Below are 24,021 nucleotides of genomic sequence, written 5' to 3'. Positions count from 1 at the left end.
AACTTTCATGTCAATAAAGCATGAATTGTGCTGAATTGATTCTAAACTACAGCTCTGCTTGAGACATAATGAACAGGTTTGATGCTTTCGAAAATAAACGAACCCAACTGTGTCTCTGAAGAAAATCCTTTATTTATACACTCAAAAAGAAGAGGTTTATCAAGATGTGCTCGCCCTACCAGTCCCACATCTACCCCTGCTACCTTTATAATAGCTATTCAATGAGAATGACATTGCTTCATCTCCTCTCTGCTAAATCACTGCCCTCAATTTCTCCACGGGTGACCGGCTCTTTTCTCCTATCAATCTTAACTTCTGCCACCACTTATTCCTTACCCCCTCTATTTTATATCAAAACGTTCTGGATCTCTCTTGGTTTCTCGATTACTTAAACCCTCCTTTCTTTTCCGCCCGCGCCACATCTCACTATTTCCTCCTATATGCTGTGTTGCTGAATGAGCCTGGAACCACAGCAGCAGTGTGATGGCTAACAGCAGGGGGACGTGTTGAGGGGTTTACTAAATGTTTAACATGCAGTCAGAACCGGCCCAGACGGGCGCACGGCCAACACGCTTGTTTTATTTGCCATAATGGCTTCCTCTTAACAAAATATCTGCTGGCGGAGGCCGTTGATGTTTGTGTGTGAGGGAAATTTATATATGTCAAACATGAGCGGCCATAACTTGCGACTAGACTTTAACCTGCTCATCGTAGATCTTTTATTATGTGTGTGTCTGTGAGTGATTGTTTTTTGATACTGTGCTACCACTTCACAATACATCTTGTGTAATGGCTGGGTGACTGGGCAGGCCTCCTTCTACATGGTGGGGTGGCGTAAATCAGAGCTGATTTGGCTTCCTGCCACAGATGTGTCAGCTCGCGTCCAATGAGGATCCGACAAATAGCATTCCATGTCACTCACATCACACTCCATAGATCTTCCAGACGGCTACAGTATCCCCCCTCTGCCTGTTTAAAGACGGACTCCCCCAGACTTCTAGTAGTGCCCCCCACACACGTCCCTCCTATGGATTTGCTCCAATACAATGTCATCTCTCTTCCTTTGGCCCCCTCAAATAGGCCTGTCAGAGTATTTCCACTGGATCAAAAGCCCAGATGGCTACAGTCAGCGGGAGCGAGAGGGAAAGCCTCCAGTACAAAGACTGGACTGAAATCAGATGACATGGAATATAACTGGGTTCAAAATCTCATTGTGGTGCAAGAACATAGGGATGGATCTGCATCCATTCATGTGCAGCTCAAACAAATGTAGCATGATATGGGGAGGGAAACATGAGAAACAGGGCGAGACACTGAGAACCCCTATTTTTTCCCCCGAAAATCCTACCTGCTGTGCTCATGTCGCAGTGGTTTTGGAGAGGGAAGCAGAGCACTGGTCCCATCTGTGTGCTTCCTGCCATGTCTGCTTGCTGTGTGTAAATTCTCCATGACCATGACAGAGGAGCAACTGTACAAAGTAGCGGGTGTGTGTGTTCACGCCGCTGTTCTCTTCCTGCCTCGGCAGTAGGACAAGCAGATTGATGCCGCAGCAGCCAGCGCTATTTCGCTAGTATGTCAGGTCACTAGCTGTGCCTCAGGAGAGAGCAAAGGAAGAACACGGTTCACCCCTTTGTCTATGTCCTCGTCTGCCTTGTTCTCTTTTCTGACCACAGGCTCTTCCTTCTCCTCGAGTTAACAGGTTTTACAAAGTGCCGCCCGTCATCTTGACCATTTGACTGCCTGCAGACAGATCTGAATCCTCTAGTGTCCAACTCCTGCTCTTGGAGGTAGAACACAGGTTGGCTGAGCAGCCAAAGTCAACGGGATGAAACATGAGAGACTGCGAGGGGGGCGCTTTGAGTCGAGCCTCAATATAAACACTGGAGACCAAGTCACAGTAGAAAATGTATTAGCATCATTGATACAGCCGCCCGCAACAGCAACTTTGTTGTCGGAGGATCTTTTGAACATCAAAAGGAATCAAACGCTGTGATATGAGAAAAAATGAACTAGCATGCACACACACGCCCACATTGGGGACAGTGCAGAACATCTGTGATCAACATTAGTCAGATTGATCTGCTTGAATTAACATGAAAATCCAACTAGTAGACGATAAAGGCGAGACTATTTTGGCACGCGGAGAAAAGAGGAGACGGACAGGAAAAAAAGCAAAAGAGAGAGACGAGAAAAGGGCAACAGAGATTGGGATGTAACCAAATAGTTTTGATATTTCCACTCCCAGCGCTGCACCGGCTCAGTTGTGTAATTTACTTACAAGGGCAAGGCAGCGCGTCGGAGAACATGAATGTAGTTGGAGCAACAGCCTGAGCGAGAGGGATGTTAGAGAGAGGAAGAAGAAGAGACGGAGCTCAGAATAAATGGGGAGGCGAGGAAAAATGAGAGGCAGACAGGGGAACTCATTAACTTCTCTTTAATAAAGCCCAAGTCACATGGGGACCCTTTCAGTCCTTCATCTATCTAGTCACACACACACACACAATACACTCTAGCGCCACATTGATCACCTCCAGATATCTGTACGTCTCCACAGTCACTTGACTGACATTAGAAATCCCTATATAGAACTTTATGTCCCTGACAAATCTTTGTGACTCTAAAGTGACTGCAGATCATACAGTGCTACTTGATTCTGTGAATATATTACCGGAGTGCTGACTGTGAATACACTGAATGTAAATATTTTGTAGGCATCGACGCAACTCGACACCATAAAGAAACTCAATATCTTAAAGCGACAGCCCGCACGCTTCAAGGAAAATGTGCAAATATGAAGAAGAAGCAAAAAACATTTTTCATCACATTTCTATTTGCAATCCGTCTTCAAAAGACTTAAAAAGGGAAAAAAAAGAATTTCCATGATAAACATTGGAACTGGCGCTGGGCCCAGTTGCAGCTTCCCTCTTGTCCTTATCGTTCGTGGGATGAGTTCGCTCTGACTCGGAGGCATGGGAGTGGGACTGGGATGGTTGGATACTATAGGAAAGGAAAAGAGCATTAAAGCTTCTTCTATATCTGAACATCCATTCCTTCCCCAGGGGCCAGACAGCAAGGCTAATTTAAGAAGCGTGGGCCCTGTCAGCTGCCATTAGCTTGCATGCTCAGAGACACACACACACACAAAGTGGGCACATTTATCCGAAAACACACATGCACAAATGCGCCCGCACACTCGCCACACAAAGCTAATTCCAGAAATGTGGGCAACTGTCAGAAGTCATCAGCTGCGAATACAAAGCCAACCAACATGTTACACAACCTGGCGCTCTAATGGGCAGAGGCAGGGAGATAGAGACACACACATAGAGAGAGAGAGAGAGAGGAAGAATTATTGATTAATAACAACACAGCAATAAAAGTGTCTACTTAACATGGACCCCATCAATCTAAGCAGTGTGTGAAGCAGATTCTATGACCCCCTTTTGCCATGTGAAGGTGTGTTAATCACATCAGTGAGTGTTTGGGTTTTTCCAGGACTAAAAAATACATAGCAGAAAGACAAGAGAGCTCCCGCTATGCCATGCATAACAGCAATCTTGCAGCTTTATTGCATGTCACTGTGCAAGTTGAGTCTCATAAAAATCTCGGTCGCAATCTGTGTATAGAAGTCAGTGTTATAGTCAAGACCACCAAGACCAGCCACTTAAATTCACATTATAAATCTTATTTTTTGTCATGGATTGTCTATGTTGTATTTTCATTATGTTGTTACTCTGTGGACACGACATCTATTGCACGTCTGTCCATCCTGGAAGGGGGATCCTTCCTCTGTTGCTCTTCCTGAGTTTTCTTCCATTTTTTCTCCCTGTTAAAAGGTTGTTTTTTTTTGGTTACGTTTTTCCTTATCCGATGTGAGGGTTGCACTGTCAAGGACAGAGGGTGTCGTATCCTGTACAGATTGTAAAGCCCCCTGAGGCAAATTTGTGATTTGTGATTTTGGGCTATACAAATAAAATTGACTTGACTTGACTTGTATTGAGGCCGAGACAATACCAAAACTTTGAGGGGTTGAAGCCAAGTCAAGACCATGGCAGGGCGAGGCCCACACTGCATGCAAATCTTAGCAATGGTGTGTCTTTCTAAGCAAGGTCAGTCAAAAGAAGCAAGGCCAGAGGTAGTCCAAACCTAAACCCAGACCACACACACTGTCTCTCTATATCCCTTCATCCTACATAAAATCAAGCAATTACACAAATACTCGGACACACAAATCCCAGTGAGAGAGAGAGAGAGAGAGAGAGAGAGAGACTAGGGGTGCTTTTCTTTACTGTTTTCGTTCGCAAATGATCACATCCAGGTGTTCTGTGATCAAGAGGGATTTCAAAAGCAGGGACTCGCAATTGCCAGTCTCCAGGGGCGACATGCGGCCTATCCTATCAGAGGCACAGATTCCCCGTCCTCCCCAATGGGCTGCTGACCATTTTTGTCTAACATCAGTCCTTCACTTACGCAGATCAAAGAGACTTTTAAACTGCGATCAAATAATTCCAACAAACATGATGCACTGGCTGCCACCTAAGGAATCCTTATGCCAGCAGTCGCGCAACGCCGTTTCTCGGTAATTGTGTGCAGGAATTCATTGTCCCAAGATACCTTGTGACATTCCTCAAGCAGATTTCCATCTCATCGCCACTGTGTGCACGATCGCTCATTCACTCATATGATACAACTTAGGGGGTTTGGCACTGAGATATTAGCATTTTAGAATACATTAGCATACCCAAAGGGAACTGCGGTAACATTGATTACAAGTAACCGCATGCATTTAGATGCTGCTCTGCCTCTGATCACACACAATATGCCATCGCTACACCCTACCCTTCCCCCCTCACACACACACACAGACGCACACACACACACATACACCTCATCTCGGTGAAGCAGTCCCACCCCCTGCTGCGGAGCAGGTGCCTTGATATGATTCCCCTTCCCTCCGTGCATGCTGACACACATGCATGCACACACAAACACACACGTACACACACACACACACATTCACTTGCATGTCTTCAAAGACAGAGCTGTGAAGCTGAGTTGACAGGTCTCTGGTTCCATGCCATCCTCAGCAAATGTAGTGCTAATTGACATTCCCCCACTGTTAGAGAGCAGCGGGCCTCCAACATGGGGTCCATATGGACCCCACGATGGAGTCATCTCCGGCTCACTAGAGGATCACGGGAAGAGAGAACAATCAAGTGGCGCTCACTATATAGTCATGTTTCCATTCAATTGTCCAGTAAATTTTAAGCAAATTTTTTAAATGACGCAAAAAAAGAAATTTAAAGAATTAGGTGCATTTCCATCAACTAGTTTGGAGCAAATAGACCGGGCTACGCAAAGTGTAGTTCAGTCAGAAGTTATCGCTGTAGGCTACGCTTTACGCATGGCTGTAATCCACCAGTAAAAGGAGTAGAAGAAGTAGAGCCAAACATTGTACTTTTATGTATACAGTATGTTTATGTGTATTCATGTATGTGTATGTATGTACGTACACGTGCATGTATATAACTTCCACTGTTTATCACTATTATCGTTAGTAGTAGTAGTTTGATTTAATTTCTTATTATTTTATTTCTTATTTTTATTATACATGTATTTTATTTTTGTATTTTATAATATTTTATTATTATCATTATTATTATTTTATTTTTTTAGATGTTGGGATCGTGGGATGGGATTGGAGGGACATACAGTAGCTGTTATAAAGTTGTTTGTTACTTTGAAACGTTTCAGAGAACTACTGTAAGGGATCACAATTCAGTAAATTCTAAAGTATGAAAAGAGTATTAAAAAAAGGAAGAAGAAGTAGAGGTTGCAAATCGGAAACAAAACAAGTCGCACTGGCCGATCTACCAGAAAAAAATGGAGAGGTCATCAAGATTTTTATTTATTTATTTATTTTTTCAATCGGGCAAATTTTAATTGTTCTTTCATGTCAGCTAGTATTGGCCATGTATCATGCTGCCCAGAGACAAAGACAATTATACTGTATATATATTGTATATATATATCATAGAAGAGGCCGTCAGCGAAAACAGATGATCAGTCGTGTGAGTTAAATGTTCACTACGTCAGAACTTATTCAACAAAGGCGTTTCCATTTCCGAATTAGCGCATCTACTATTTTTTGACAAAAGGCAGAAAACACCTCAAGTGAGCGTAAAAACTTGGGTTTTACCAAATGCCGTTAGCATACCGCTTGTCTAATGCGATCAAAATGCGCATAAAAAATGTGTCTATGGAAACACGGCTAAACACCTGTACACAATTCACAAAGAAAATATAGAAGTTGTCATTTCCTTTGTGTATTCAGCCTCAGCTCATGAACTCGTATTTGGCAGCTGGGCACATGTAGAAGCTGGTGTTGTTAGTATGACAGCTGATTAGAGAGATGAGAGATTTGAGTGTGACACCTCTAATGATCTCTTCATCTGATTGACGGGCCAGGCAAGGCTCCAATTCACACATCTCGCACAACACAGAACGTGGTGCACATACAGCAAAGAGGGTCAGCGTGTCAGACACACACAAACACATTCGCCACACACACACACACACACACAAACACACACACTGCTCCACTGAATGTTAGAAAAAAAGACTATTTGCTTCCATAAATCCCTCCTGTGACTTCCAGAATATTCCGCTATTATGTTGGCCCTAGCAGGGCTATTTCCTCCCGCAGTTAGCCTGTCATCAGGGGCATTGTACTCTATTGTCTGGGAGCGAGCCTAAATGGGGCCCTTTCAGGGGTATTTTCAGGTACGTTTATGAAAGAATGGAGAGGATATTCATATCACATTTCAGTTTTTTCTATCGCTGAGCAAACACAGTTCTGAACACACAGACACGCCTGCATTGACACACACACACACACACACAAACGCACACCGGCACTTCCTTCGTTGACCCAAACGAGCGAGTCAAGTGCATTCCAGCTCCCAGCGATTTCCTCCATCTTCTCCCAACAGACAGGATCCCATTACAAGCGCCTGGCTGCTATCTCCCACAAAGGCAGCAGCAAACATTGTAATACACGTCGTAAAAAAGGGAACGTCCTAAACATTTCCATAAGACATCTACAATTCTGGAACGAACATTGTATTGAACTTCCAACATTAGCATTGGCAGCCGTCTCTACAATTGCTCTCGCGAAAGCCTATTTGATTACCCCGGTGTACTAAACGAGGGCAAACTGATCAGTCCGAATTTCTTAAAGGAACTGGCACGCTGCAGCGAGCTCCTTTAATTGCACTCTCACTGATCCATCTCGTGATTATTGGCAATTATCTGTCAATTAGCAATGTGCTGATGTCACCGCAATGTGAAAGGCAAAGCAATCAGGGGCTGTTAGTGTAGAAATGGTCGTCCATATTAATGACCCGATCAACTGTCCAGCTCACAGAGGACCCTCTGTGTGCATTTGTGTGTGTGTGTGTGTGTGTGTGTGTACGGTTCTGTAACTAATCTCCAGTGTGACTGTAGCAATCACAGCATAGCAGGCCTGTCAACACCGCTTCATGTCTACACTGCTCAGTAGTTAAATAGGATACATATGCCACTCAAAACGACCTTGACTGAAACACACTTAACCCCTCCTTCAATAGCCCCCTCAACAACCATCACCCCAGTGAGGTGCCCCATTTCTTAGAGTCAAATTGAATCTGGAAAGAAAGTTCATGTAATATAACTGGATTTTGGTAATTGCTCTATTAAAATGATTTGTGCTTAGGGAGGTGGTAGATCCAAAAGAATGTTACAATAGAGAAGGGGCTCAATATTTGAAATGTATCTTAAAAACAATCATGGACTTCAATTATATTCTAGTATAGGTATGTCACAAAAAAACGATACTATGGTACCAAGTCGATGCCAAAATACTGAAAATGTGACGGTACTTTCTACAGTACTGTAGGCACCATCAGGCCTCGAGACAAACGGCGTCCTGGGGACGATAGAAAAAGTGTTTGGGACACTGTAAACTGTTTTTTTTTACTGATAATTATACTTTGTGAACAACAAATCCATGTTGAAATCGGCAGGACAAGAGCTGGTTAACGTTAGCAGTTAGTTGCGTGCAGGACTGTGCTCTGCTTACCGGCTTCTAACAGCTAACGTTAACTAGCTCTCGTCCTGCCGATGTCAACACGGCAGGTGCCATTGATTTACATTATGATGCGTTCAGGCTAGGGCTGCATCATTTTGTAAAAATATCTAATTGCGATTATTTTGACTGATATTGCAATTGCGATATGATTTGCAATATTAGAGGGTATGATCATTTTCACATCATTTTCATTGAAAAACATATTAAAATGATTATAGAGAATCAAACAAAGATGTTTTCTTAAGTCTGTAGAATATGAGGTGTAGGCCAGGACATCTCTGCAGCACGACAATATTTAATTTAAAATGGTATTTTGACACACATTTCACCTTTAACAAATATTGCAATTTCCTCCGCATCCTGGGATTTGAAAATTGCAGTAGGCCATACTGTGATGTCGATAACATTTCGATAAATTGTGCAGCCTTAGTTCAGGCTCAGTAAAAATTAGTATTGGGCGAAGGTAAATTCGAACGTTATTATAGTGTGTTCAAATGTAATCTTGTAAAATTAAGTTTTTGGCAAGAAATTTTAATAAATACAATTGTTTGAAGGAGATGTTTTCACAGCAATATCAAATAAATAATAGAGAGGGAATTATGATCTGTTTAACTTCCTTACAAAAAACATAACGCAAATGATAATAAAGGAGTGTAATTTGAAGTACATGGGATTTACTGTTTTACTTTTGTTTTTTACCATCGTATCGAATTGGTATTGGGAATCGTGGAGTGTCACTGGTATTGGTATCGACTACTAAATTTCTGTTATTGTGACATCCCTAGTCTATTATGTTACTTAAACTATAAATGTTGATGCAGTGATATACTTTCAGTTTGTTTTGTAGTTATACTTGCTAACTTTGGGGCATTGTTCTACATGGAACAGAGCCTTTGTTTGCCCTGTTAAATGTTTACGAAAAACACAAAGAGACACATAAGAGAAGACAAATCATTCCTTGCATCCACCAAACGCAACCAATCCATCAGACACACTCTCGCCTCTCAAATAAACAGAGGACGGACGCTTACGACATCTGTCATTCCCTCCCCACGCTGTGATCCATGATATGATCGCAACGCTCATACGTCCTGGACGATTCACAATCAATCTTCAGAGGCAAGGCAACAGACAGTCACAGACAGAGAGAGAGAGAGAGAGAGAGAGAGAGAGAGAGAGAGAGAGCAGATTCTTGTTTGCTTTTTGTCTTTTTTCGCTTTTTTTTTCAGAAGCACTACGACCATCCATCATGCTTTATCTTTTAGAAGCTGCCTGCCGCATGATGTTTATCAAAGGAAGTAGACTTTCAAAGCATTACCTGAACCTCAAATTGATTGAGAACATGTGCGGAAATGCAAGTCACTCTCCGCGCTTTCTCTACGTTTTCAACTGTCAATAATGGCAGATAGAAGGTGTACTCTCTGAGCCAATCATTTCCAGGTGTCTGAAAGCCCTTTTAGAGCAAGCTGAGTGATTTTTTTTCTTATACATGCTCGCACACACATACACACAGACACACACAAGGACTCCCACAGTGACCTTGTCAGGAGTTATAACCATCACATGAAGAGAGCATTGCACATATGTGTCTCTCTGTGCCACCTTGGGTTAGGTAGGTCCACATATCAAGTAGCCTTCGTAAATGCGAAAATGAACGGTGCCTTTGGGGGATTGTTCCAGACGTAAAAGCACATTTTTAGACTGAGAACATGTATTTTTCAAACCTTGAAAGTAGCATAAAACTGCTAGAAGCAGGTGGGTTGTTAAGATTTTAATGGAGCCCCTTTATTCACTTACAAAGAGGGGAGTCATCAACTGTTACACACACACACACACACACACACTACTTCACACACGCTATGAAAGAAAGCGCAGAGTTATCAATACATAGTCACACATACCTGTGAGTGCAAACACATTCATGTACTGTATGCACACGGATGCACAAAATACACACAGAGACTAAAGCATTTCTCATCATTTTTATTAGATGGTAAAAAAACAAAACAAAGAAAAGAAAAGACGACCTTTGAAGCGTGAGTTTGCAAATCGCTGCGGCCTAAAACACTCACGCACAGCTTTTAGAAATATACAAATACAGAGACATCGCTCCTTCATCGCCCGGACCTGTTTGGTGATGATGAGGACTGAAAGACGAAAGCCTTGGCATGGAGAACAAAAGCCAGGGAGACTGTCACACAACAACAAATCCCTGCATGACTCTGCATGGCCAGCTGCTTTTGTCGGGACAGACGTTTTGTGATTCGTATCACACAGTCAATATTAACATTAACACAGGTTGGCACACGATATATCCACCTGAAACGGTTGGGAGGAACTGAGTAATGTGTTTCATTCAAATTTAAGAATGTAAATACTGAAGTGCATCTAATCCACAGCTTTAAGTCTTAACGTGTTCACAATTTGTGACAGTTCCAGGTGTCATGAAGAACAACGCTGGAGAGGCAGCGTCAACCTGAAAACCGTAAAAAGCCGTAATGAGTTGCGGAGTGAACAGAAATGGCTGATCAAATGGTCATTAAATTACACACGTTAGCCACGCCTTGCTCTGCCATGTTTTGATTAAATCATTAATATCGACGATGTGTGACGGACAACGTTTGCATTGGAAATCATAGTCATAGACAGTGTTGGTGTCAGAGAGGTCAGCCAAACACTTTCGATAAAAAGGTTTTTTTATGTTTTATGTTTGATGTAATTTTTCTACATTAAAGAGGACCTATTACACTTTTGTGCTTTTCCCCTCTCCTCTAGTGTGTTATATAGTTTTTTGTGCATGTAAAAGGTCTGCAAAGTTACAGAGCCCAAAGTTCATGCCAATGGGAGTTACTTGCCCCCACAGAAACACTGCTCCTGAACTGCCTGAAACGCCTTGATTGAAGTCCCGCCTTTTCTTCCGTAATGTGGTGATGTCACCAAGTAACACATTAGCATAATACCTGCCTAGCGGTTAGTTTGGAACGCCTTCAAACAAAGCTAGTTAGAGCGGAGCTGGAGCCGAGTCTGAAAAGGTTGGTTCAGTTGACCAATCACAACAGAGGGGGCCAGCTAACCAATCAGAGCAGACGGGGCCCAAACAGAGCGTTTAAGACAGAGGGTGAAAAGAGATGCTGCAGCACAGCCAGTATGAGAAAAAAATAAAGCATTTTTTTATTAAGTATGCACCTGAAAATTAGCATAATATATCCTCTTTAAGTAATTCTCAAACCTCAAACTTTCAGAGTGGGAAACAAGTTAAGTTAAGACAGTCTAAGAAGAGATTTTTAGAACACAATCGAACCAGACACACATAAACAATGTTGATACTTTGAGAGGATTGAGTACAATCCACACTCACATACTGTACACATACACATCACAGACGTCCTGTCAAGTTAGGCCTTTAGAAATCATTTATCATTTACTAAGCCCACAGTGTAAATTCAAGGCTGTGCCGGTGTGCATTTAGATAGAGACTTTATGATAAAAGAGGCCATCATTGGATATTATGCATTAATAATCCCTCATCACATATATGTCAAGACTGCATCTTTTGATATTGTCTGAATTTCCCTCTAAAAACTGATGCGAGACAGTTGTAAAACACAAGCCAGGAAAAAAACGCTGTACAATTACATTCAGCTCGGCTTAGCGGGAACGTTTGTCATCTTGACATATCATCAGCTGAGTGCAGCGGCAGCAACAGCGCGGCCATGGTGCAAAATTTGTGCATCCGAACGAGCACATCTGTTTCGTTCACGTCCACCTTCCACTTCACTTTATCGGAAAAACTACCTGAGCGCACGCCGTACGTGTGCGTGAACAGTATATTCCCGCAGTTCATTTCCCAAGCTCTCAGAAATGGGCCGACTCCACCCAGACATCAGTGTCAATCTGATGAGTGGGTGTCTAACAGTGTGTGAAGCTCACATCAAAGGCATGCCGCTTTAAATGCCCAGCCTTGGGAAAAAGCGGGGAGGGGGGAAGGACTTCATAAGAATAAGGGATGAAGAGGGAGGGAACAATCGGAGAGAGTGGCATGAATTTCATACTGTTCAGCGAGCCCCATTACAGGACAGGTTTGGGTTAGGAGTGTGACGGCTATGCTAACAAGTTGAATGAAGACATCCTTCGTAACAACCTTGACAAACAAGCTCGTGCTAACAGCAAATACACACACACACACACACACTACCCTGACTCACTGCGCCAAACAATCTTCTCCCCATCATTCATTATAGCAAAGATTTTCATATATGAAAAAAGGCAAATCACACTCCCAACAGACATCCAAGGACGCTCACAAAGATACACGCAGACTTACACACTCTAAAGGGCTGGATGCGCTTAAGGGTTAGCAGCCAGAGCCACCAGCCTCCTCATTAGCACAAATAAGATCTTAGGCAGATACAGGCCTATCCCTCTTTCCCCTTCTGTCTCTTTGTCCCTCTTCGCCTCTGTTCTCCTGCACAAATGAGCCCTTATCCTCGTCCTCTAGCTCGCTTCTGACAAAATGTAGTAGAACATACAGCCGTAGAAGAGGAAGGAACACAACACCGTCTCTTACTTGATTTATTTGTGCATCTGCTAAAAGTACATGCTCAATAATATTGGGTATGATTTATCACTAAGGTTGTGATGTGACCTCTGCTTGCATCACATTGAAACGAGTCCCCTTGGCCCTTATTTGTCATAACTATTCATGAAGCGGGGGGCGAGGTCAACAGGCCAACATGGGCTGGGATCAGTTTGTCGGGGATATAATAAATATGCTAATTAGGGAGAATATATTCAGTAATATTGAATATTAGATAACAGAATCTGATACTCGTAGTCTTGAATAGACTTATCTGCTTTTCCCCTGATAAACTCTCTTTGCCTAAATACACAGGACAGAACTTGAAAGCCAAACAAACCACCTTTGACCTTGGCTCTTTTAGGGAAATGCCTCTTTTTCACCCCGTCAGTTTTCTAGTCGTACTCTAGCCAGCCGGGCGACTACTGCTGGTAGATCGAGATGCTGCCCACTCATCTCCCATTACCCTCTATGCTTCAAATCAATAGTTAATTACCTCCAAAAAGCTCTCTTCTTATCGAGCTAGAGAAGTGGACAGGCAGAAATTTGCCTGGCAGAGGGGATTCAGTATTACGAGGGGTGAAAGCTGCCCTCCCACCACTGCTACTTATTGGCCCATCAGTGTCCCTCTCAGAAGCCGCCATTCCATTTTGCACCGCGCCGGCACTTCATTTTCTCTCCACCACACAATTTTCATTTCTCATGCTAACGCAGACAACCGCTCCGAGATGCAAATATTCATGCACAATTTCTCTCCATCTGCCCGCCTCTTGCCAAGGAGCCAATGCTTAATAAGAGATTACATTTATAGTGAGGAGAAGGGCAGTCGAATGGTGAAATATGTCCACATGTCCTGAACCTAGGAGAGGCGCTGGCACTTACTCATTAATAATGGGACAGGCCCCAGGCCCGAGCCCTTAGCTCTCCGTCTCTACTCATTTCCTCTCCACACATCAAAGCTACGTGTGTGTGTATGGCTGCGTATGTGTGTGTGTTGGGAGGCTCTTGCACATTCACATCTGTGCTTGTGTGTGTGTGTGTGTGTGTGCGCTTGTCAGTCCCTATGAGAAACAGCCTGTGGAGGAGCCGCCTTTTATTTAATCAGAAGTGGAGCAGCTTCCACCACCATTCGTAATTTCAGCCCTATTAACGTTCTGCCTTTAATTCCTCTGAGCGCTGGAGACGCGGCCTCCTCTGGGCTGCTGATTCACTTAAAATTCAAAAAAGTACAACAAAGTTGTTGTTTTTTTCCCCCCCTGTACAGTAGCAACTCCGTATATTAGACATTTAGACTTGAGAAGCGAGGGATTTGTTGGATAAACACAGAGAGTTTGCTGTGCGTGGTGTGAACGGTGAGCTAAATCTATATTCTTATCAGTTTGATTGTAGACTTTAAAAGGTTTCCCACGCATTGAAAGTCATATCACACAAACACGGCACCGCTCTACCTGCCTCCTCCTCCCACTCCATACTCAGCCTTTGCCCCGCAGCCTTCCTGCTTGCAGCCCTTAAGCCTGAGCCGTAGGGCTTAAAAGTCAAATTAAATCATTCTGGGCCCGACTCAAAAACAGATCTCATTAAAACAATCATAAATGCAGCTCTTTGTTCCTACGAGCCTACAACCCCAACAGTCTCTTAACCCTCTTCCTGCTCCTGCGTCTATTACGTCTTCAGATGGACAGACTCATATTTCACTTTTTTCCCCTTGCAGTAAACCCTATAATGCTTCATAAATGCATCTGTTTTCAACTAAAAAAAAAAGTGTGTTTGGGGGGGAAGAGGCAGGTGAGCGAGGCAGGAGGGAAGAGAAGCCGGTAGAAACAACCAATTATTCCCAGGCAGGAAGGTTCGAGAGAGGAGGAGGTGGGAGAGAAGGGGGTGTATAGCTTGCAACTACTCTCGGATTTAATTAAAATTCATTGAAAAAGAAAAAGAACAATCTAGAAGGCAAAAAGAAATTGGCCAGGAAGTCGAGTCCACAACGGGCTTTTGTGGATCTGGTCCGGAGCCGTTTAGGGAGGGTGGACAGGGGCTAAAGGGGCCACGGGTTGGAAGAGAAACGGTGCATATGGGGCTGTAAGCATAGAACCCCCAGGAGTCGGGCTGCGTGAACGCTGAGAAATAAGACTCGATAATCGATGCTTTCTCTTCTCGCCTCTCAACTCAACAAATATCGAAGAGGCTCTCGTTTCCCGCTGGCTGAACAACTGTCACCCAATCTCTAGGACAGGTGATAATGGAGGGAAAAAGCCTGAGAGACCGAAAAAAGAATGAGAAAAAGGCACATTTTTCACACCGCCATCCATCCCTGAGTGGTGGGGAAGCTGGGTCACTGCTCCCAATCAATTACTAGCATTGCCATTTTCCACTACTTGGAGGTAGACTAAAGTTTGTGCTCTTGTGCACATCAAGCCTCGATGAGTACGTCTCTGTGTGTGTGCATGTGTGTGTGTGTGTGTGTGTGTCCATGTTGTGCGTTTGGCGTCGAGAGAACAGGCTTTACCACAAAACAGATGACTCACACAGTTTGAGGTTGAACTGTGTCACGAGCGTCACCGCTTTCACTCCCGTGTGCTCTAATGTGTTTCGTATGTTGCTGATGCAGTGGGTCTGCTTATCCCCGACCAGATCGGACAGATAAGGTTTTTTAGCCCTCGTCCCACAGTCAGCCACCTGCTCCGATAAGGGGCCGAGCACGAAGCGAGACGGGCGGAACCTAACACTGCTGATAGCATCTCCTCTTCGGCACAAATCTCTGCACACAAGAATGTGTGGAAGACACAGGAGGACAACACGGTAAAGAACATGAAATATCCGCTCAGCGAGAGAGAGAGAAAAAACAAGTCTGGAAAGGAACAGGACAAACAAATACACACATGCAGTATAGCGCGTGCTGCTCTCTCTCTGCTCTCTCCCTTGATACCACTCGTTCTCACACTGAGACGTACACAAATTGCGCACATGCATACCAGCCCCCAACCTGCATCCACCATCTGGCCTTCCCAAGGCTCAGATGTCTCTGGGGTAAGGTGAGCTGTGAGGGGGACTCTGTGTGTGTGTGTGTGTTATGTGTGCGCGAGAGAGAGAGAGAGAGAGAGAGAGAGAGAGAGAGAGAGAGAGAAACTGAGGAGCCATATTATCTAAGAGAAAACACGCACTATACAGTATACTGCAATATGTGAGAAACCATATTGGAAAAGAACCAGCACAGACCACAGATTGTTGCCACATTGCCTGCACAACACTTCCACATAAAAAAGGCAACACATTTACAGCACTGCAGGTACATGAGCTGCAGGCAGGGGTTTTCACTAGGGGTCGTCATAGCTGACTAGGCCGCGTAAGCACACCTTAACACCACCGAGCAGTCTTTTCACTGTGGACAAAATAAAGCCTCCATTATGGGATGAGGCCATGTCGGCTGCCTCTGCCAGGCGTAATGGCTTTAGCACTCTACTGACGACACAGGCACCCAAATGTACAATACACACACACACACACCGCAGTAAAAAAAAGTGGAAAATTGAATTCTACTTCAGGTGGTCCCAGATCAGCAGTAGCGCCCGTGGCCAAAATACACTTGTACGCTCATGTGAGCACTCACACACACACAATCCCTCCGTGTCTTTTCAGTACTACCACCTCAACCCGTGGGCCTATGTTGCGCTTATATTTTCATTCTTCTCTTTTCTAACCATTCGAAATGAGAGAGCAGGGGAAAAGGAGCAATTTTGCATTCACATCCATTAGAGACTCAACAGGACTCTTTTCACAGGCTGTCTCCTCCGCACAGCTGGCGAGCTCACGCGCACGCACAACTCACATCGTTCGAGTAGTGGAGAATTCTTAACTCAATACCCACTGCGGCCTCACAAAGCCGGTCTATATCACTATACGAGCTCTGTTTTCACTACTAGATTTCAGTTTTGTGAAGCGATTGGGAATCATTTCAGCCTCACCAGACACATGTCTGACATCCAGAAAGAAACGCCAAACATTTTAACATCTTAACACCCACCTAACCGCCAGCGGGTGAGGGTTTAGGGTTAAAGGGGGATCAACAATGTTTTGAATGATGGTAAAAGGTTTTATAGTCATTAAAATGCAGTATGTGCTAATTGCTTTTACTCACTTCTGTGACACTGGAAAACACACTGAAGCGCTTTGAAGACTATAAAACCTTTTACCATCATTCAAAACATTGTTGATCACCCTTTAACCCTGAACCATAACCCTTAAACCCTAACCCACCGGCGGGCGGGCAGGTGGGTTTTAAGGGGTTAACTAGGTTCAAAAGATATAAAATGAAGCATGATTTGGCAACTGCTGATTTTAGACTGATTTTGGTGGATATTTTAGATGAAATGTGACATTTCCACCAGCCAACGTGCTTTTCTTGTTTAAAAATGTGAAGCAATGACCAGTAACAGCCCAGCGAGTGGTCCGTTTGTCCAAATCCGGTGCATGAAGGGTTCATGTTAATGAGTGAAGCAAAGCCTTGTCAATCATCCATCGTGCACCCTACTTGAACTGACCTCTTGAGCCTCGCCAAAACCACAATACACGCAGCAAGATGTGTAGCTCCGCAAGGCTACGATAACATTCAAAGTTTTAATACAATCCAGCTTCCAGCTGCTCCGATTAGAAAACGAACTCGCCAACAGAATAACAACGATGTGATACTTTATGAATCCCAGTGGGCTGATCGTGACCTCTCCACAGTGGGGGTCAGGGCAGTGGGTCAGCCATGAGAGAGTGGCCCCTGGTGCCGAGTGAGTGTCTTGCTCAAGGACACTTCAGCAGGGCAGTTGCTTGCTGAGACGGGGGTCTGGAGCTCGCCCTTCAACACTCTGTCCTCTAACCTTTCTAATCAATATGCCACCCTCACTCTAACGCTCCTGATTAATGTATATCACCAGTGTGTGCTTCTGACCTCCATAACTATTATCTGATGCCGAAGCTACATCATTAATATTGTTTATTCAGGAAGCTGTTACATTCTACATCCCATCCACTCGGCCCCTGAGGATGAGGCATTTACTATAGTATACTTAACACAGCATCCTTAAGGGCTGGTTACAGTACATTACTAATGGTCTCTTATCATCCTTATACTGAATGCTGCTGCTGTTTTACCCCATACACGCTTATATATGTCAGATAACTGCAGTGTTCATTTGCCTCCACAGCCTTGTTCAATTGCAAGCTACTCATTTGTAAAACACGCGTGCTGCATCTTTTCTGCAACTCGCTGACCTCCCTCCATCTGTCTCTCTCATCTTTTTTATCTCCCTCCGTCCCTGTCTATCTCTCAACCGCTGTTTCACTCCGTTCCTCTTACCTCCACCACCCAGTTCCAGCCCGTTAAATGAGCGGGCTTATCTAAGTCTAATTGGTTTAAGGGCAAACAGAAATAAGCAATGGCTCTGTAAGTAGGGGAGAATTACTGCTGCTGCTGGCAAGAACCATCCACACACCACGGAGCGAGCAGAAGAGGAGAGAAGGGGAGACGAGAGAGGAATGGGGAGATTAGTGAAGGGAATTATGGAAGACAGAGTGGGATAGAGAAATGAGGGGGGGGGGGGGAAGGAGGTGTAGAGGAAAGTAGGCAGAGAGAAGATGATGGGAGAAATGGAGAGAGAAGACAAATGCGGGGGAAACAGAGCACGGCACATGCTTCTTTTTCTAATTTCATGCAAATCCTCATCTTCCCTCTCCTCTCTGTTAGCCCTTTGCTTCAGGTCTGACTGCCCCTCCAATAACGAGTCGGTGAATGCGTTTCTGTTTGTAGATATTATGGGATTTTGCGCCTGTGTGTGTGTGTACGTGCTGGGTAGCTGTGCCAACAAATTCAAAAGTTTGATCATCAACTTTACACTCTTTTGGTCCTTCATCGCACCTCATTCAGACACACACCTAGCACACTACACAAGCTTCAACTCTCCATCTCTCCAGCTTGCCTCCCATCCATCCATTCATCCCGCAGTTTGTCAGCTCATCAATGATGTGTGGGGTGTTTACTGTGAGCGTATGGACTGGAGGTCAAATCATTCATTCAATTCATCACAAGTGTCCGTATGGTCACGGCTGCTCCTTGCACTAAAGTTACACACATGCATACACGGATCTCTGACACTTTGTGATTATCCTAATCAGATTAAGGGTGACAGGAGAGGCGGGGATAATGTGGTCAATGGCTCCAGTCTCTCTTTCTCTCTCTCTCTCACACACACACACACACAGAGAATGAAAAAGCAACAGATTGGAGTTCAGATCAGTGCAGATTTTAACCTGCCCATGGGACGACCCCCTTTCAATTAGCGACCCAAAACAAGGAAATCACTTTCATCCTTGTTACCGAGGTAACTCAGGGGCCGTCTCCCTGCCCATCTGTTTCTTTCTCATCCCTTCTTTTTAAGAGGAGAAATCCCACACCCCTTTCCTCCCTCTGAATTGACATTTCTGCCGTCATTTCACACTGGGTAAACATCTTAACCTCAAAATATCCATCCACGCAAAAGGTAGCAATTTGGGGCCTGGGCTTGGTATCCATATAGCTGTGTGGAAATGTGATGAGCACAAACAAGAAAGCCACCGCCGAATTACAGAGCACACCCACCCGAGGCTGGGAGAAAGTCCAGGAGCAGAGTTGTAAATGATTAAAGAGGAAAGCTGCATGTGAGAAAACTCATTTTGTGTGTGCTTCTAATTTACTTATTTATGCTCTTTGGGAGGGGAGACAGACAGACAGACAGACAGACAGAGAAGCCAGCCATGGGAAACTGGTGTGTTCCTGTTATTGGAGAAGATGAGCTGCTGTACAATAAAATGAGAGAAGAACTGAAATAGCCCATTGCTGCCGGGATATCCATCCATCCATCCATCCATCAGCCAGTGTGTGAGGCTACAGCCCCAGTGTTCGGTCCCCAGGGTCCCACAGCGGAAATGAAAAACATGTTTAACTGGGGGAGATATAAGCTACTAGTGGCACTAGCTGCTTGTCCAGATGAGGGTGCAGTGAGAAAGAAATGAGGAAATAGGAGGAGATGCAGAAAGACAAAGAGAGAGAGAAGGGAATGGAGATGGATGGAAGATGGAGAGGAAAGGGATAGTGTGAAAAAGGGGAGAGGCTGCACAGTGTTTTGTTGATTTTCTTTTTTTTTTATTATGGTTGATATCCAAAAGTAAAAAAAAAAAAAGGAAATGTATGCCTTTCAGGTTAAAGGGAGACTTCAAATCAGTGCAATCTAAGAGAGTTTGTCTCCTATACAGAATGATGCTCAGGGGCTTAAAAGTGTTTCATTATTATGTACAACTTAATAATCCTTGGAGGTTTCACAGGCACTTACACCTTCGTTTCCCACTGGGGGAAAATGAATGCCTCATGTGATAATAATGAGAATCAATAGATTAAAACACAATGTATAGAGGAGACTCCTCCTGTCCTGCGCTCCTGCTGTATAGAACGAGGAAAGAGTGAGAGAAACACATTGAAGCGCATAAATAGCGCACTGATAAACTATAGAGGATGCGATTAAACACATTTAAAGTTTTTCAACATGCATAAGTAAAACACCAGAGACAAGCAGAGAGAATAAAGGCACAATTAAACCACGGCAATCTGATGCGATCCACGTGCATCACATCCCTGTATCCCCTCAACCCAGAGGCGCAGCTGCACAACAGAAAGAAACAAAGCATCTCCAACATTTAGAAAGCAGCATTTGTTTTGTTTTTCTTTATTTACCTTCCATCGCAGAGGATGTGATGACCAGCACGCCTAAAAGCGCAAACAAATCCACTGTCATGGCAGAAAGGGGTATAGTCTCCTCCACAACACCAAGCCGGTCCCCAAATAAAACCAAGACGCACTACACCACGGTGCGCGTCCGACAGAATCCCTCAGTTGTCAGAGCGGTATACTCCAGCAGCAGGTAAGCCTGGTTGTGTTGTTGTGAGTCACATCTCAAGCCGTAGTAAACAATGTGTGACAATCAGCGGCGGGGAAGAGGAGCGAAGTGTGTAGAGAGGGGTTTTGCTGAGGGGGTGCGAGGAGCAGGGGGGGGGTGGCGGGGGAGGAAGAGGAGGAAGAGGAGACCCGACATCGCCTCCTCTCACAGACCCCCATTAGAGCGCCGGAGCCAATCAGCGGCTGGGGAGCTGAAACTCAGCAGCCAATCAGCGCCCCGCAGCTCCGCCCACCTCTCATTGTCAAAACATAAAAACTTTTTCCTTGACCTATTTGAAGCCTAGTCCGCTTCTCTGAAGGGAAATAGCGCCACCAGTCGGGTGGCTGCAGCTACTGCATCACAAAGCACACACACACATACACACAGCTAAAGCCTATAAAACCCCCATGGGAGGTGATCTAAACGGCTGTGTACTAGTTCAGTGGCCTGTCAGCCTCTGGTTCACAATAACACTGCTGTTGGAACTATTTACCAGGCTTGAATATATACAATAATAGGTTATGTATGAATAATTGTGATGTGTTTTTTTTGTTTTGTCTGATGGGTCTTACTTGTCTGTCTGTCTATGGTAACAGTATGGCTATTGTATGTGTACTTTTTCCTCAAACTGAGCTGGCTATGGATGCAAAATGAATTTCAATGCAAACTGAAAATAAAGTTGTATCGTATCGTATCATATCGTATCGTAAAAATGCCGTTGGACCAATTTACCAGGCTTGAATATATACAATAATAGGTTATGTATGAATAATTGTGATGTGTTTTTGTTTTTTTGATTGATGGGTCTTACTTGTCTGTCTGTCTATGGTAACAGTATGGCTATTGTATGTGTACTTTTTCCTCAAACTGAGCTGGCTATGGATGCAAAATGAATTTCAATGCAAACTGAAAATAAAGTTGTATCGTATCGTATCGTACCAATTTACCAGGCTAGAATATATGGCCTGCTAACTTTCCCTATAAATCCAAAAATGCCTCTGTAATGGAAATTTTCATATCTGAGAAGGCCAAAGTTAACCATGTACCTTTAGAGAATCTCAGGGCCTCACATATAAGCATTAAAACAGTGACCCACCAGTTTTATCTTCTGTGACTGTAAACAACAGAGTACTTGTTATGTCTTGTGATGCACTGTTGTCTGTTCTGTGCTGTTGAATGATTCACTTTCTATCTTTCTCTTCTGTTGTCTGTTCTGTGCTGACGTAGTGATTCACTTTTTTATCTTTCTCTTCTTTGCACTTATCTGTGTGTTATGCTTTAGTATGTATAAATACTGACTGCTCTTGTGTTCGGGGCTCACTTGCCACAGCCCACTCAGGTGGCTGTGCTCGTGAATCCATCTGCAGATGCTTTTCTTATTAATATATGTTGTTTTATTAAATTTACTTTAAAGACAAGTTGTGACCTTGGTTTGTGTTTTGTTTTAAACAGAAACTGCCCCCACACCTCCAAATCTTTTCCTGGAATACACTGCAAGCTAAGTTGAAACTGGGAAATCTGATTACTTTTGATGAATTTAAAACATTAATGAAAGACCTAGTAGAAGCAGAGTCAATCGGAGCTGTCTGTGTTTCTTAATATTCTCACTTTAACGTTGGCTTCAAAACACTGGATTTTAATGTGTTTTGTATGATATTATGCTATGTATTCATTTTGCATTTGTTTTATGTTGTGGTGTCTGAAACTTTAATGTATGTTTAAATGCTGCTGTCTTGGCCAGGTCTCTCTTGCAAAAGAGATTCTTAATCTCAATGAGTATTACCTGGTTAAATAAAGGTTAAATAAAATAAAAAATAAAATAAAATACCCATCCTGACTTTATTTATAAAAATTGAATTAAAGGATGTCTTGCTAAATGAATTTTCCCAGCTTGGTATTTTACTCAATTTTAATTCCTAAAGTGATATTTTGTTTGCCAACTCCCCCACCTCACCCTAAAGTAGCCTAATAACATCTGGCTACACCCTCCCCTCATTCATTATGCTCACACAAGTGCAAACAAATGAGATTGTTCTTTAATAGCAAATCCAACTGCACCTCCTAATGATATTAAACAGGCATTGCACTCGTCTTGCCCCTGTCACCCCTTTTTGTGTGCTCGTGTTGCTGCAACAGATGGTACACACAATGGGCTTCTCCCCGCAGGGACACAGAGGACCTCGGCAGTGGAAGAGGGGCGGGCAGTCGCCGCCCTGCAGCCCAGAACCACACACCTGTCTCGGGCTAGATATGTCCCCCTCAAGTCCCTGGAGCTGAAGAACTGGGATGGAGCTGTTAATCTGCAGCCTGAGTAGGGCCTGGTTTTACCTGGGGCCACTGGATGGCCTCATACTTCAGCGCTGTCCCCTCACAGACAGCACACTGGCCCAGATTCTTTTTACCTGCTATACTTTTTATGGACTTAATGAATGGGTTGAACGGTAGGGTTTTCCAAAATGAAAGCCTATATTTTATTGCACAGTTAGTAAATCTTAAAGAGGCCACGCTTCACTTGTTAAAGCAGCAGTGGGTAGAATTGGAGCATATATGATTAAATAAAGATATTTCTATAAAACGGTCACTATCCTGACAGTAGTGCATGAGACAGGTAATCTGAAAAAAGAATCATGTGCCTCTGTGTCCTCCGGTGCTCCTAATGGCATCTGCAAGATTTCACAGACCGGAGGAAAACAACCAATCAGAGCCGAGCAAGAGCCTGCCGTCTCTGAGCAGCTGTCAATCACTCGCAAACTCCGATCAAACGTTCAAACTAGTCAGCGCTGATCAAATATGAATCAATATTCTGTTACTGTAATGCCTATTTCTCTAATAAAATGTTTTCAAAAACATATTTAACGTACTGTATAGCTGTAAATGAGAACATTTGTGACCCGGCAGCCATGTTGAGATAAGTTGAGGAAATACCAAGCACCGCCCACCAGTCGGAGCAAACTTTCTAATTTTACAGCTAAACACAAGATGTTTTTGAAAACATTTGAGGTGAGAAATAGGCATTACAGTAACAGAATATTGATTCATATTTGATCAGCGCTTGCCTAGTTCGCGAGTGATTGACAGCTGCCTCCGTTGAATGAACAGCCAATAGTAACGCTCTCTCTCTGAAATGACCTGTGATTGGCCAAAGTGTCCTGTCATGGGCAAAAAAATTTGAAAGCCTGAAAACAGAGCCATGAGGAGGTACAGAAGTCGTTATCTCTCAGATTACTTGAAATACAATATGTTGAAAAGTTATTATGGAATTTCTGCTTAATGATACCAAAAACATTCTTCCTACTGAAGCTTTAAGTATGTGCAGCTTTGTTTCCCCTCTAACAAGCCTGAACTGTTTTCACTGCATCTATCTTTTT

General features: G+C 43.7%; 1 protein-coding gene across 3 annotated transcripts in view; it reads right to left on the bottom strand.

Annotated features, from left to right (window-relative positions):
- The window catches only part of LOC119498363 (ephrin type-B receptor 1-B), a 168,563-nt gene extending 147,780 nt beyond the window's left edge, over nucleotides 1-20,783 (bottom strand). For all 3 annotated transcript variants that reach the window (XR_005209107.1, XM_037787193.1, XM_037787194.1), the window contains exon 1: nucleotides 20,452-20,783. Coding sequence is in view for 2 of the 3 variants with exons in the window: in XM_037787193.1 (XP_037643121.1) it covers nucleotides 20,452-20,512 (61 nt within the window). In the remaining variant the exon portion in view is untranslated. The remainder of the gene's footprint in view (nucleotides 1-20,451) is intronic.
- Between the last annotated feature and the right edge of the window lie 3,238 nt (nucleotides 20,784-24,021).

Source organism: Sebastes umbrosus, chromosome 12 (genome assembly GCF_015220745.1).
Source record: "Sebastes umbrosus isolate fSebUmb1 chromosome 12, fSebUmb1.pri, whole genome shotgun sequence".
In the NCBI taxonomy this organism is placed as follows: Eukaryota; Metazoa; Chordata; class Actinopteri; order Perciformes; family Sebastidae; genus Sebastes; species Sebastes umbrosus.
The sequence above is the reverse complement of the archived record's forward strand: the minus strand, read 5'-3'. Positions and strand labels throughout refer to the sequence as shown.